This window comes from Eleutherodactylus coqui, chromosome 13 (assembly GCF_035609145.1).
Source record: "Eleutherodactylus coqui strain aEleCoq1 chromosome 13, aEleCoq1.hap1, whole genome shotgun sequence".
In the NCBI taxonomy this organism is placed as follows: Eukaryota; Metazoa; Chordata; class Amphibia; order Anura; family Eleutherodactylidae; genus Eleutherodactylus; species Eleutherodactylus coqui.
In genome coordinates, this window is record NC_089849.1 from 27,119,941 (window position 1) to 27,134,865 (window position 14,925).

The window sequence follows — 14,925 nt, forward strand, 5'->3', positions numbered from 1 at the left end:
CGGCGTGAAAACCAAGCCGATATACGTTCGTGTGAATGCAGCCTTACGCAGTATTTCACGCATCTCCTTGCAAATTGTGCACACATTTGCGCACCGCCATTGATGTCTATGGGGACCTTTGGTGTGCAAATATGCAGAAAAATAGAGCATGTCCTGTTTTTTTTTTTGCGTGACTGAATTGCGTGTGTGCGAAATACCGAAATGTGAATAAACCCATTAAATTGATGGGTTCTGCTCGCCTATATTTTGACATGAAGAATGGCTACACTTGCTGTCAGCGCAGACGGTATATATCCGTATACCGGCTCACCGGCGAGGAGACAGGGAACGAGCAGAACCCATTATACGTTCTGAGGTCTATTCAGCCACAACGGAGCAGGAAAACAGAATCCCCTAACGCAGATGTGAACATAACCTAACATGGCCACAGCCGCCTCCACATCTGCCAGCCGCAGAGGCACAGAAAGTTGGGAATTAGGAGTTTTTGTGATGTTTCAAGTTGCAAAACCGCAACTGCATTTTGTTTCCTTTCATCGAGAAAGTTCCAGGCTAATAATACTGTTGACATCTATGCGGAATTGTTGTTGTTGTTGTTTTTTTAAATTAAGAATACTACTAATAACAATCACTAATTAAAACAAAGTAAAAACCTCGAAGATAACCATAAACATGTCTTCCCAGCCTTGTTATGTCGCCGCTATGAGGCCACTCTCACTTCCGGGATTGCGCTCTGACGTGTCACGTCCGCCTCTGACAGCGGTCATGTGACCCGACAGGCCCCTCCCTCGGAGCGGCGCTGAGCTGTAGTGTTGAGCTGTGCAGCCGGTCGCGCTCGGTGTGAGGGGACAGCAGCAGTAGCAGCGGCGGCCATGGCGGGGCGGGTAAGTGGCGGCCGCCGGCCACCTCTAGCACTCCTCCTCCCGCGCCGCGCACCGTCCACCTGTGCTGCAGCGGCCGCTCACTGAATGGGCGCTGTGCAGGCAGTGATGGCAGGAGGATGCGGTCCGCGGCCGGGAGCGGCGTCATGTCTAGTAGTGTGTATACAGGCGGTCATATACACCGCGCGTGCAGTACATGCCATGTCATATACACCGTATCATCACATCATATGCACACGGGGATACTAGATATCATATACAGCAGGTAGTAGACGCAGATTACAGGCTATGTATACAGAATCATGCATGTTATATACGGATTATATCACGTGTACATATACGCATGCAGTGATATATACAGAATCATGCATGTTATATAGTATATACAGATTATATCACGTGTACATATACGCATGCAGTATATACTCTGTCACTTATGACATATTTATATCTACATCATGCATGTTATATAGTATACACAGATTATATCACAGGTGTATATACAGATATAGAGCTATTAAATATACAGCATAATATGTAGTATACGCACATTACAGACTACTTATAGCATTCGTATGTATATAATCATGCATGTTATGTAGTATATGCTGATTATATCTTCCTAGGTATATACAATCCTACGATGTATATCCTACAGTACAATGGTGCGTCATGTAATGTGTTCACATACATAATACTCATGATATACATAAGGGCCTATATACATGCTGTACGGAGGATATAAATGTATATTCTGCATGCTCTTACAATCATATGTATAGTGTGTATCATACATGATATGCAGTGCAGATACAGAATATGCAGTCATATGCTTAGTGTGTGTATGTACTACATGATAGATAACGCATCATACATATATAGAGGATAGAGATAGTGTATAAAAATGCTTTCTTCCAAACACAGCGCCACCCTTGTCTGTGGGTTGTGTCTGGTATTGCAGCTTGGGTTCAATGGAGCTGAGCTGCAGTACCACATACAGGCCTAGAGACAAGGGTGGCGCTGAGTTCGGAAGAAAGCAGCCATGTTTTTCTAATCCTGGACAACCCCTTTAAGACTGGCATTTTAATTTCACTGGTGCGTGATATGAGGAGTGGCGCATCTCAGCCCCCCCCCCCCCCCCCGACAGAAATGTCCCCCCGCGCCGACCCGTCCATCATCTCTGGTATAAATTAAACATAAGTGTCGGTTGGCCACGCCCCCTCCTGAAAAGCCACGCCCTCTCATCATGGAAGCGAGGAAATTTGTAAATATCGGCGTTGGGGGGCCGACGTGCTGCTATGCCAGAATTCTGGTGTAAAACATTGATGAATCCCCCATAGTATATAGAGGTGAAGCGCTGTATACCCCCACACCCCATAGTATATAGAGGGGAAGCGCTGTATACCCCCACACCCCATAGTATATAGAGGTGAAGCGCTGTATACCCCCTGCACCGCGTAGTATATAGAAATGCATAACACAGAGGTGAGCGCTGTATACCCCCCCCCCCGCCCCCCCACCCCCCCACCCCATAGTGTATAGTCCCCCCCCCCCCACCCCCCCACCCCATAGTGTATAGTCTCCCCCCCCGCCCCCCCCACCCCATAGTGTATACTCCACCCCCACCCCCGCCCCATAGTGTATACTCCCCCCACCCCATAGTGTATACTCACCATCTCCCCCCACCCTCCCCCACACACACAACGTAGTGTATACACATACCAGTATATACCCTGCGGGGGGGCGTTCACTCCAGCGTTGGCTGTTCCCGTTTTAGTCTTGTCTGTTCCGTTTTAGCGCTCGTGTTTTCCGCATTGATTACTTTGGGCTTCTCTGCGCTCAGCGCGTTCCTGTTCCGTTACTGATATAAATGGCGCGGTGCGCAGCACTACTTCATCTGTTAACAAGCGGGCGGAAAATGGAAACCCTTAAAGAGAATTCTGAGCCCGCCCGATGCAAGTGATGTCTCCTCTGGGTAGGTCACCAGTAGTTGATGGCCGGGGGTCTGCCGCCCAGGACCCCCGTCCACCAGCTGATCATCTGCCCTGCTGTCAGGTGCGGCGGGGAGGGGGCAGGGAGTGCGCGGCTGCACTGCCACTGAAATCATTGGGGGCGCCGTGCTTCAACGCTGCTGTGGACAGGGTGCCAGTAGCGGGCGCAGGAGGTGCCATAGCAGTGCCCCATTGATTTCAATGCTCGCACCTCCTCCCCGTCCGCTAATGAAAACATGCAGTGTGCCGTATCGGACAACAGGGCCGAACAATCAGCCGGACCCCCGTCATCCCCTACTGGCGGCCCCTCCAGAGGATAGGTCATCAGTTAACGAGCCCACATGACCCCTTTAATTTAGTTTTTCGGCTCCGCTAACACAGATATGAAGGAGCGCTGACCTGTATACATGTGATGCACCGTATACACATATAGTGTATACAGGATATACACAAGTTGCTATACTAGATGCTCACACATGTAGTATATACATATACACTAAGCAATATCTACTTATACGCATGGGTATACATATACGTCATGTGGCATCTACCCATCAATACATAATATATACTGCATAGATGTAAATATGTAATATATGCTCCCAGAATGTGATATATGGACGTATATACTATACAGTATATGACCTTATAGATATAGAATCATGTATGACTTTGTACTGTATATTACATGTGTCTACTTGTCCGGCACTGTATATAGCATGGTGGGGCTCCCTGTATCCTCCTGTATTGCTCTGTATACCCCATCCTGTATTGCCATGTAATATGCACACAGGGAAGGGTGTGATATTGTCTTGTCGCTCCTGTATGTGACTGTGCCCCTCCCCCACTGATATCTATAGATCTGATGCTTCTGTATACTGTACATCCACCTGCAGTGATGCCGCCCCTCTACCAGTCTGCCTCACCCCCCTTCCTGTGCCCGGGTTCTGCAGTGGGTGTGTGTGATTTGCAGGGCAGCTCGTCGGGCTCAGGCGCTGCCATCATTTACATGCCATTATTATTCGGCGAGGTGTTCCTGCTCTCCCCCGGGGTTTGCAGGCGTCTCAGACTCATCCTTCATCTTCGCGGCTCGGGGATGGATGCTTGGGCCGGCGCTGCTGTGGTCACTGCTGGTGGTGGCATTGCAGATGTGCAGGATGCCCGCTGTGCCAAGTTGTATCAGTATAAATGTCACTAGTTGTGGATTATATAACCCTGCGGCCGGGGGCAAGGACTGTTAGAGAGCGGCATTGTGGGTAAAAGATCTTTATGTGTGTGGGGTAGTTTGTAACTAAGTAAAGGAGTTTTCCAAGATTCAGGTGGCGTCACGGGCACAGCTCTTCCCTGTGACTGGCTAACTTAGGTGGCATATAACTATGGATGCCATATCACCCTCTGGCATTATAAACAGAGAGGGGTGGGATTGGTGGAGAAAGACCCTGCTCCAAATAATAAAGGGGGCACTTAAATCACACATTGGATCTGTTAACCCCGGCGTCTCCAGACTTTCCCATCAGTCATGTGTTCTGCGTAAACCTGCCCTCATCTGCAAAGAGAACGGGGCGCCAATGGCAGATCTGCCAGTTCTGGTGAATGCCAATCAAGCTGCCCGTTGCTGGGCTGTGGGCAGAGAGCCCCCTACAGGATGTTGGCTGTCTTGCTGTCCTCATAAAGCCTGTGGTAGTCTGTAGTCCGCTGCAGGTCATTGTGTAGGGTTCTGGCAGTGCTCCTCCTGTTCCTCCGGTCCTGATGTTGGGTTGATGTCCTGATACAAGGAGAGCTGGGAAGGGCGGTAGAACATCCAGCATCTGCTCCAGGCTTTGGAGATGGCACATATGGATCTACCGTCCTGGAGGAGCAGGACTACCTGTATAAGTGATTGCAGGTAGCACCCCGTACCAAAAGTGACAAGGACACCAGCAACACTGGAGAAGAACCAGTCAGGAAGGAGAAGAATTGTCTCCAGTCCCTTTTTTGGGGTGTCCTGCTGTCACCTCTCCGGCTGTCACTTACATTTGCGCCAAAGCAGGCGACACGGATTCCCCATCACTTCTGATATCGGTGAAGTGTAAGTGAGTTGGGGTTATCCTGGTGTCCAAGAAGTTGACTTCTGTCCGAGTTGCCCAATGCCAGGTTTCTGGTTGGGTACATTCCCTAAATCTTATTAGTTCTTGTTTCTAGTTGGTCCAGATGATTAAGACGTCATCAATGTAGCCGAAGTGGCCAGTTTGATGGAGCAGGAGGCCAGTTTTACCATGAAAGGTTGGCATATCGCTGTGCCATTTTGCTGCCCATGGCTGTTCCGCTGAGTTGCCAAAAGAGAAATGGCTTGAAGCACGGGTGAGAACTCGTCGCCACACAGACGGGTCACCTGTAGCCGAGCGTATTGGAAGCCAGTGCCATAACATGGGGGGATTATATTAAAAGGCAACTTTACATCTCACTGACAGAAGAATTTAGGAATATCTCGCCATCTGTGATACTCTGACGCAGTCCTGGTGTGATATCAGAGAAATCTGGCGCAGTGATAGGAGGCCTGTCCTAATGATTATTTCACGCAGGACGCATAGTTTGGTGAATGGAAGGGGAGTTCACCGGAGAAGTCTTCCAGCCGCCTCCATTCAGAGTAAACCGGTAATCGGTCGACTAACTAGTTTACGTTGATCAACAGCCTCCTGGTTTTTAGGTGAGCAACAAGTAAGCGCCTCTCACTCACTTGCCCTTTTGGGTGCCATGTTCACACGGGACACCAGCAATTACTCAGGCGACTGTCTGCCCGTGTTCCCCTAATTCGGAGGTTTGGCCCCCTCTAACATCAATTTGGAGACCATAAAACTGTCACATCAATACACTATCAGAGGTCTAATTATTTACTTTCTGCTCGTCTTGTACTGTAAATTAATCACACCGTGTCTGTGCTCATTTATGTGTATATAGTGATCTTGCAGACATGATACATTTAGGCCTCATGTCCAGAAATCCGCAGTGGAACCCTCCCGTGCCCGCAGCCAAGGACATTTACTCACCTGTCCGGACGCTGCGGGTCTTCTCCATCCTGGCCGCATCTTCTGTCTTCTGCATGGCGGATGCGTTTGGCATGCCGCGCAGTGCATATTTTCCCAAATGTCCTGCTTTCCCGTGGATCTGCGGCATATCCAGTGTCAGCTGCGGGTGGGCCGCGGATCGGACGGCTTCCATTGACTTCAATGGAAGCTGTCAGCGTGGGAATCCGCAGAAAATGGAGCATGCTGCATTTTTCCCCCATGTGTGCGATCAGCATGCTGGGAAGAATGACATCCGCAGGTGTTTTACTGCTGCGGATGCCCAATGATTGTTTATGGGGCATATTGAACTGCCAACTCTCCAAACCGCTGTGGTTTCCTCGTCGGGATGGCAGGAGTATCGTGGATTGTGCTATTCCTCAGCCTGATGAAGAAACCAAGGTAGTTTTGAAACAATTGTAACAATTAGTTTTCGCTCCCCTTACATGTATCCGATCTGCAGGATCACTTGTTTCCCGCACTGAGAACTGTCACATTTCGGGGTTATACTGTGACGCCTTCTGAAAGGGAACCTGCCATCAACTAGAAGCGCCACCAACTAAGTTACAGTGCTTGTAGTTTAGGTGGAGTCCGGGGAGCCCCTTATAACTCACCCGCCCCCCTGCTGTGCGACTCTTCTCGGAAGGCTCCTATAGAGGTGGATGGGATTGTACATGCACAGCCTTCTTAGCTGAAGATGACTCCACCATATCTGTCCTTAGGACCTATAGAGGACGGGGGGCTCCAGTTTAGCCCTTTGACCGACTCACTTGTGGCCGCTTTGTTGTACTTTTACAGGAATGTTCAGCTTTATGCAATCATTGGACCATAATAACTCGAGGCATTTCGTGTTTCCTTTTCTGACCCCTTTTCCCTTTTTTAAGATCTCTGCTTGCTGTAATTTGTGAAAAAAGGTCATTTTTTTACACTCTGAGGCTGCAGATATCACATATATTGTATCCAACCCATCAGCTCCATATCAGCAATCCTTTGGCTATGAATAGTTTATTCTTTCCTCTTAGTGTTCGGCTGCAGCCAGAGAGATGCTTCTATTCTGGCCGATGGAATTTACAGCAGGAGATCGTGTGCCGAATTTATCAACTGATTGGTTATTATGGAGAGCGAGTATATACCGCCGAGGAGTCAGTGCCAGTCTAGTCGTGTAGAGCTTTCCAGAGCGTGCGGCATATTACATGCCCTATATACAATCGTTATCTGCTAACACCCCATCACTGGTGCACTGAGATGCGGAGGGGCTCCCCGCTGTTGCCGGGGTGCGGAGGGGCTCCCCGCTGTTGCCGGGGTGCGGAGGGGCTCCCCGCTGTTGCCGGGGTGCGGAGGGGCTCCCCGCTGTTGCCGGGGTGCGGAGGGGCTCCCCGCTGTTGCCGGGGTGCGGAGGGGCTCCCCGCTGTTGCCGGGGTGCGGAGGGGCTCCCCGCTGTTGCCGGGGTGCGGAGGGGCTCCCCGCTGTTGCCGGGGTGCGGAGGGGCTCCCCGCTGTTGCCGGGGTGCGGAGGGGCTCCCCGCTGTTGCATAAGCCGGCAGCTACCTAAAGCTGATAGCTCCTCTTTTGACCGCTGGAAGAAACTGCTTTTCTACTAAATGCCATTTAAGACTTCATGCAGCAAGATTCTTCCAGTTTTAACCGTGACGTGCTGGCCGCATACCAAAGTAGTGCACCGCAATACCTGCAATACTGGAAAATCTCACTGCTAAAAAGGCTTAAATGGGATTGTGCGGTAGAAGGTTCAAAGGGCTTGTCTGGTTAGAATTAGCTTTTTATGATCAGAGCGAAAAGTGTTAAATAAAAAAAATAAATAAAACAAAGGCCCCTTACCTGCCCTCAGCCGTGGCGATCCAACGCTGCAGCTACACGATTCCTCTGATCCCTTGACAGCTAAAGTCAGGTGACCACTGCCTGCCAATCAGAGGCCGCGGCATTACTGTTACGAAGTCCGGGTTATATAGCACCCAGGATGTGAGCGTTAATGCCAGGAGTACCGCAGTAACTCTGCGGCCTCCGATTGGCTGACAGTGGTCACCTGACTTCGACCGTCAACAGACTGGAGGAATCGTAGGGCTGCAGCGCTGAATTGCCGGGGCTGAAGACGGGTAAGTACCCTTTAGTTTTAATATTTTAACCCTGTTACCTCAGATTTTAAAACGGCAATACTAATCGGGCAACCCCTTAAACTTAGCATCATTTTGAAGATCATTGCTTGCTGTCAGTGAATAATACCAGTCAGAAGCGGAAAACTTTCTGAAAATTATTTTTCCTGGTAGTTCCAGAAGAGACCTCAAACGAATGATTAGAACCCAGGAGCCCTTGGCATGTGACGTCACACATGATTGACAGTGGTTGGAGCCGCCCACTTGACACCTTCACAGCCCTTGGAAGTGAAACTAATGGTACCTTCACACGGGCCTTTAGTCACCCTAGTGATCACTCCAAAGAGCGATTACCGGTGACTGTCGTGACTTGTAGACACGGGGCTCACAGGGCAGCGGGGATCCCTTACTTGTCGGAGCCGCTTGGGTTTAGCTCGCCTAAAATCCCAGCAACTATCAGCTAAACAGGTAGTCGTTCCTCTATGAAGAACTGCCTGTTCCTTCTGAATGGAGGCGGGCAGAAGAGATCTCCGGCGCGCTCCATCTCCATTCACTGAGAGTCCATCGTTCCCACAGGAAAGCGCATGAGCGATGATGATTGGGACGACAATCGTGCCGCGTGAAGGTACCCTAAGGAGCCCATATGGGGGAGCAGGAGGGAGGACAGAGCTTTGGGGCTGCTTCTATAGCATGACGGCTGGGCTGTAAATGAATGGCTGTCCGTGTAATGCGGGCCGCGTCCTCCAGATTCCCACCAGGCGTGCGCCCGCGTGGGATGGAAACGCCCCAAAAAATCTTGTATAATCCACAAAATATCTGCAGGATTTATGTGCAAATAAGGAAAACCTCCGTGCTTCTGACATCTGCACTTGGGGATTTCCTGGTGGATCCAAAGCAAAATTCGTAAAACTTTTTTTTGTTGCAAATTTTGACACCTCCCATTGAATTCCAAGGGGAAGATCATTGATCAGCGACAGAAACCATCACGCTGCCCCCTGCAGGCCCGCTTCTGCATTGAAAATTTACAAGTGCATAAATGAGTTTTCTAAATGCCCGGGTCGGCGGCCGTGGGTGGGGGTGGGGCCCCGGGTCGGCGGCCGGGGGTGGGGGGGCCCGGGTCGGCTGCCGCGGATTGCTGGGTGTCGCAGTTTAGCTACAGCTGTCACAGGGTTGAGGGCACTAATGTAGGGGCTGGTAAACCTGCGCTAGACTGCTACTATATGAGAGCCATCGGCCGGACGAGGCCGGGACGTGTACAAGACGGCACACAACTAGTCGGAGTTCCCCTCCGTAATGAAATCCTCTCCTACCCACCGTTACTCATCAACACGAAAAGCAGAAGTTCCCCGAGCGGCTGTTTACGAGGCGGATGGAAGCCCTTTTATTACTGGCGCAGCTGATGATTCGGGAGCGCGGTGACTCGCTGATGGCTCTCTAATTAATGAAGCTCTTCTGTCATCTCCGGCCTGTACTCTTTACTGCCAATGCAAGGAATAACCTTGCAGACATTCGCAGTCTAGCGCCATATCCTGGCAAGACCCACGCCTGAACGTGGCGTCTAATGCCTAGTAATACAGGGGCCATTGCAAAACTACAAGTCTCAGCATGACATGCTAGCCGCCCCCAGGTGAGCACCTCCATTACGCCCCAATACCCCATGGCTGTATGTACCCGGGTGATTTTGCCCGCTCCTTTCTTTGCTGGTCACGTAAGATGCTGCGGGATTCCTGCACGTAAATCCACAGCGTATCCAGCCCGTGCGGCCATACCCTGAAGGGCTTACTCACACGGGTCCGCGCATCGCACGGCCCGTAATACCCAATGAGGCTAATTCACATGCTCATTTTTGTGAATGCAAATACGAAATGCAGTGTTCAGGGTCTGCAGACCCGACGGCACACGGATCGGGGGGGGCTGAGTTTTTTGAATGTAGCACACCTATGCCTGCATGCCTCCTTTTACACTTTAGTGCCCGACAGCCGTCCCAGCAATGACTTCCCTGCTCATTTATACAGGTATGATCATTGCTCAGTGAATGGAGGCAGAGTGCGCCGGGGGATCGTTGCGGTCCGCTCGCCTCTATTTACAATACACGGGCCGTCGTTCATAGGGTAGATGACCGACTGCTTTTTGCACAAAATGATGCAGCGGCAGACCAGCGCTGATTTTTAGGTGTGCGTGAAAGATCCGATCAGAGATTTACCGCTGATTGGTCTTTTCTTGCATGCGTTCACACAGCACAATTGTGCAACCCGCTCAATCTAATGAGTGATAATGGTCCCATTTAAGAAGGGCTTAAGCTCTAAGGGCTCATGTCCACGGGCAAAATATGATTTAAGATCCGCAGCGGATCTCCCGCATGCGGATCCGCATCCCATAGGGATGCATTGACCACCCGCGGGTAGATAAATACCCGCGGATCGTCAATAAAAGGGATTTAAAAAAAAATGGAGCATGGAAAAATCCGGACCATGCTCCATTTTCGTGCGGGTCTCCCGCGGGGACGGCTCCCGCGGGCTTCTATTGAAGCCTATGGAAGCCGTCCGGATCCGCGGGAGACCTAAAATAGGAATTTAAAGTATTTACCATCCGGCGCGGACCGGGAAGGTCTTCTCTTCCTCACGGCCGCATCTTCCTTGCTTCGGCTCGGCGGATGTGCCCGGCGCATGCGCGCGGCACGTCGGCGACGTGCCGGCGACGTGCCGCCGGCGTCAGGAATTCATCCGCCGGCCGAAAATGAAGATCCGGCCGTGAGGAACAGCTGATCTTCTCCGCCCGCGCCGGATGGTAAATACTTTTAAATTCTTATTTTCGGCGCTCATGTCCGCGGGGCAGGAGGGACCCGCTGCAGATTCTCCATGTAGAATCTGCAGCGGATCTGATTTTCCCCGTGGACATGAGGCCTAAAGGAACACCAAACCTCAGGGCCCTTCTACACGGGATGACCTGTGGGGTGTAGATACCCGACAAGTCGGCCCAACGATTATCAGTCTTGTACTGTGCCTAGGGGCCCTTTTACATGGGATGACTTGTTAGGTGTAGATGCCCAAGATGTCGTCCCAGCGATAATCCTCATTCCAGTGCTCTTCAAGAACAAGCATCACTAGTGAATGGAAATGGAGTGGACCTGAGATCATTTTGGCCCGCCGGCTTCCATTTCCAGTAAGCAGGCAGTCGTCCATATGTTTATACGGGTCAATTCGTTGTTTACTTTGGAAATTGCAGATAGAAGAATCACCAGACAATAATTCTAACTTGTCTTGCTACAGGAATCCTAGCGATCGCCTGAAGTCTCTAGAGGAACCTAGCATTCCATTCCCTGCAGCACCCCCACAGGGCAAATAAAGCATTACACACTTCTCATTGAAATCAACGAGCCGTCTAACATAGTTACATAGTATGTAAGGCTGTAAAAAGATATGTCCATCCAATTCAGCCCATTTCCCCCAATGTTGAATGTTGATCCAGAGGAAGCCAAAAAAAACAATGAAGTAGAAGCCAATTTTCCTTATTTAAGTGGAAAAAAACCTCCTTCCTGACTCCTATCTGGCAATCTGAATAATCCTGATTGGCTGGAATTGGCACATGTGACGGGGGCGGAGCTATGCGTAAAAGGGGGCGGAGCCAGAATGCCGCTCCGAACAGATGGGAGAAGTCCCTTCTGCGCAAGCGCGTCTAATCGGGAGATTAGACGCTGAAATTAGACGGCACCATGGAGACGGGGACGCCAGCAACGGAACAGGTAAGTGAATAACTTCTGTATGGCTCATATTTAATGCACGATGTATATTGCAAAGTGCATTAATATGGCCATACAGAAGTACTTAACCCCACTTGCTTTCGCGAGACAACCCCTTTAACTCTGGCTAATAGACTAGGGTCCTGAATAACAGCCCCCCCCCTTCCCTCTCTTAACTAAGAATCCCCTAATTGGGTATTTAGGAATGGGATTTAAGTAGCAGGATCCCCCATGGAGTCACTGTGATGGTATTCAGTATAGATGGATTGATCTAATGCCCACTTGTGGTCTCACCAGCTACACACGGTCACTGGTTTACGTGCCGCAGTGCCACCCTGCACCCTGGATTTGCTATGCGTGTAGCTGAGGGGTGTCCTCTCTATTCTTATCACCGCATCTTCTTCCTCTTTTCTTGCAGCCTTCCTTCCCTGCCATCCTATATTAAACAGCTGACTGGGTGTCTGTGACGGCAGGAGTCATAGTGGGGTACATGCACCATGTGGGGCGAGGCCTGCCGGGTGTGACTCTGCAGTCATTTCTGCAGGCTGAGTCCAGATTTAGCATAAGGCACCGATTGCTCCGATTCTCATTAAAAGCTCCTGATGTGACGGAGAAGCCCTGTGTGACCTGGATTCTGTGCAGCTGCGGGGATCGAGGAGGGAGGAGGTTGGGTTTGTCCTGATCGTCGCTGAATTATCAGTTCAAGCACAAGGAACATTCTCGGTTTGGAAGCCGTTTGCATTATTTATCTCTTGCCTTGCTGGTAGAATCTCAAGATAGACCCCGACTGCGGCGGCGCTGCGCACGCCTCCCATTACTGAGGGATAGCGGCGCCGATTTATGGAGATGGTGCAATAGACATCTTAATACATTGAGTTATATGTTGAAGGGGTCTTACATTGAAGGCAGCACCTCTGGGGACCCCAAGCATCTGCAGAACGGACAGGGCCGTTGCGTTCACTTTACTGCAGCGTGTCGAAGTCCGCTACTACAGCTCGGACTCGTTCACTTGATTGGATGAGCTGCCCTGCTGATTGGTGGGGGTCCAAGTGGTGGGACCCCTACTAACTGCTCACATTGATGGCTTAGGGCTTGTTCACATCAACGTTGGAGGTTTCATTTGGGACCTCATTCATTGAATTCGGTTAAACAGGATGAAATGGTGCAGCATGCGGCGCTACATCGTCCTGTGACATGTCAAACATCCAGCAGAAAGCCATACGGACCCCGTTCTAGTCAATAGGGTCCATTTGGGGACTTTGGTTCTGTTGTATGAGGGTTCAGTTCTGCTATTCCTGGGTTTTGTTTTTGTGCTTCGTAGTGGAGCAGATAAACGGAACCCAAGCCAAGGTGAATGGGTTTTAGGCTTTGTTAACATCTACGTTGAGGCTGTTTTGGGAGCCTTTGACGCAAACAGTCCAAATAGGGCGGTGAGATTTCAGAGGGCAGGTCTTAAAGTGTACCTGAGTTTTCAACAAGTTTTTTTTTTTTTTTAAATGCACCCGGTTCTCCTTACCCTCCCATTTCTGCAAGTTCTGATTTTCAGGTGATCTTTCCCATTTTTCTGTTCTACTGTTCACAATCCACTTTCAGAGAAGGGGGTGTGGGGTAAGCCTAGCATCCTGCCAGTAGTTCACTATCCTGATTTCCTTGCCCTTATTTCCCATTTTTGCATTACACTGTCTGGTAAATCAGCAGGGAAGGCAGTATCTGAATGCCCGCCCCTCTGCTTTCCCAGGATTTAGGCATTTAGAGTCATACTGGCCAAATAGTAAACCCACTAGAGTGAGTGTGGAGATTATCACAGTGTCTGCAGATCTGTCAGCCTGCAGCCTGTGAAAAAACTTCTCCCCCCTATTGCTTCTTTAAAAGTTCCTGTGTCCTTGTTACTAAGAAAGCTCTGTACCTAACCACAGAGAGTGGATTGCAGAGAAGCTGGAAGGTGGATCCCTAGTGGTTAAGCTGATTTAAACTAACCACACGGGCAAGTACGATATTGGGCCGTGAATCACGGCTTGATATTGCGCTCCCTAACATATGATCTTGCTGTGGATGCGAGGCATTTTTGTATTCTAGTGAGTGGAGTCCGTCTGGTATTTGCCGGATCCGGTACTTCTGGGTGATCCGTTGCTCAACAGAATCCATTAATGTACGATGCAGCTCCTAATGGGCGATTCTGAGAAACCGCTGTAAGCCCATAAATTAACCCGTCACTTGCCAATGTTATCCTATTAGTTCTGTATTGTTCGGCCTCTGGTTGTCACAGTTTCCAGCTCTAATGTTGATGGGCTCACAGCGGCACATCCCTCCCTTGTAGCCCCCTTAGGTGCTGCAGTCGCTATTAAGGGGTTAAGCAGCCCGATCCAAGGGATCAGCAATGTGCATAGCTGGCGCCCACTTGTGGGTGTTGCAGGCGCAGCTCCTGAGGTCACGGCATCCACATCATGTTGCTGTTAAATTGTGGCAAGCCACTGCAACGGTATGTACAGTTCCACTGTTTTTCAGCAAGGGGTTAAATCTTCCACTCCTCTGGCCCCAGCGCTCCCATGGTCCTCATATGCAGGGCAGCGATGCATGTCATACTGGCGCTTGGCTGCTGTCTACCGCCGCAGTGATGCCAGTAAGTATGGCACATGGGACTTCTACACTAGGCAAGACCGCTTGACAGTTCATTCATTCCCGGAGCTGGAAACAAAAAAAACTTTTTTTTCTGTGGGGTTTCATTAACCATTTTATAACGGGGCCTTTTTTTTTTTATTTTTGGGTTATTTTCCCCATTTTCAAAAAGCCAGAACTCTGTATCTATTGTAGATGTCTGAGGGCTTATGTTTTAACAGACAGAGTAGTGTTTTTCAGTGGCACTATTTAATGTCCCATATAATATTCCGAAAAACTTTTAAAACTTCGAAGTGAAGTGAAATGTAGCGATGAGCGAGCACCAAAATGCTCGGGTGCTCGTTATTCGGGACAAAAATTTTGCGATGCTCGAGGGTTCGTTTCGAGTAACGAACCCCATTGAAGTCAATGGGCGACCAGAGCATTTTTGTATTTCGCCGATGCTCGCTAAGGTTTCCATTTGTGAAAATCTGGGCAATTCAAGAAAGTGATGGGAATGACACAGCAACGGATAGGGCAGGCGAGGGGCTACATGGTGGGCTGCATCTCAAGT

The 14,925-nt window shown here is 50.0% G+C and overlaps 1 protein-coding gene across 1 annotated transcript in view; it reads left to right on the plus strand.

Annotated features, from left to right (window-relative positions):
- The first annotated feature begins 768 nt into the window (after positions 1–768).
- Positions 769–14,925, plus strand: part of NSF (N-ethylmaleimide sensitive factor, vesicle fusing ATPase) — a 71,518-nt gene continuing 57,361 nt past the window's right edge. The window contains exon 1 of the mRNA XM_066587809.1: positions 769–881. Coding sequence (XP_066443906.1) covers positions 870–881 — 12 coding nt within the window. The 5' untranslated portion in view covers positions 769–869. The remainder of the gene's footprint in view (positions 882–14,925) is intronic.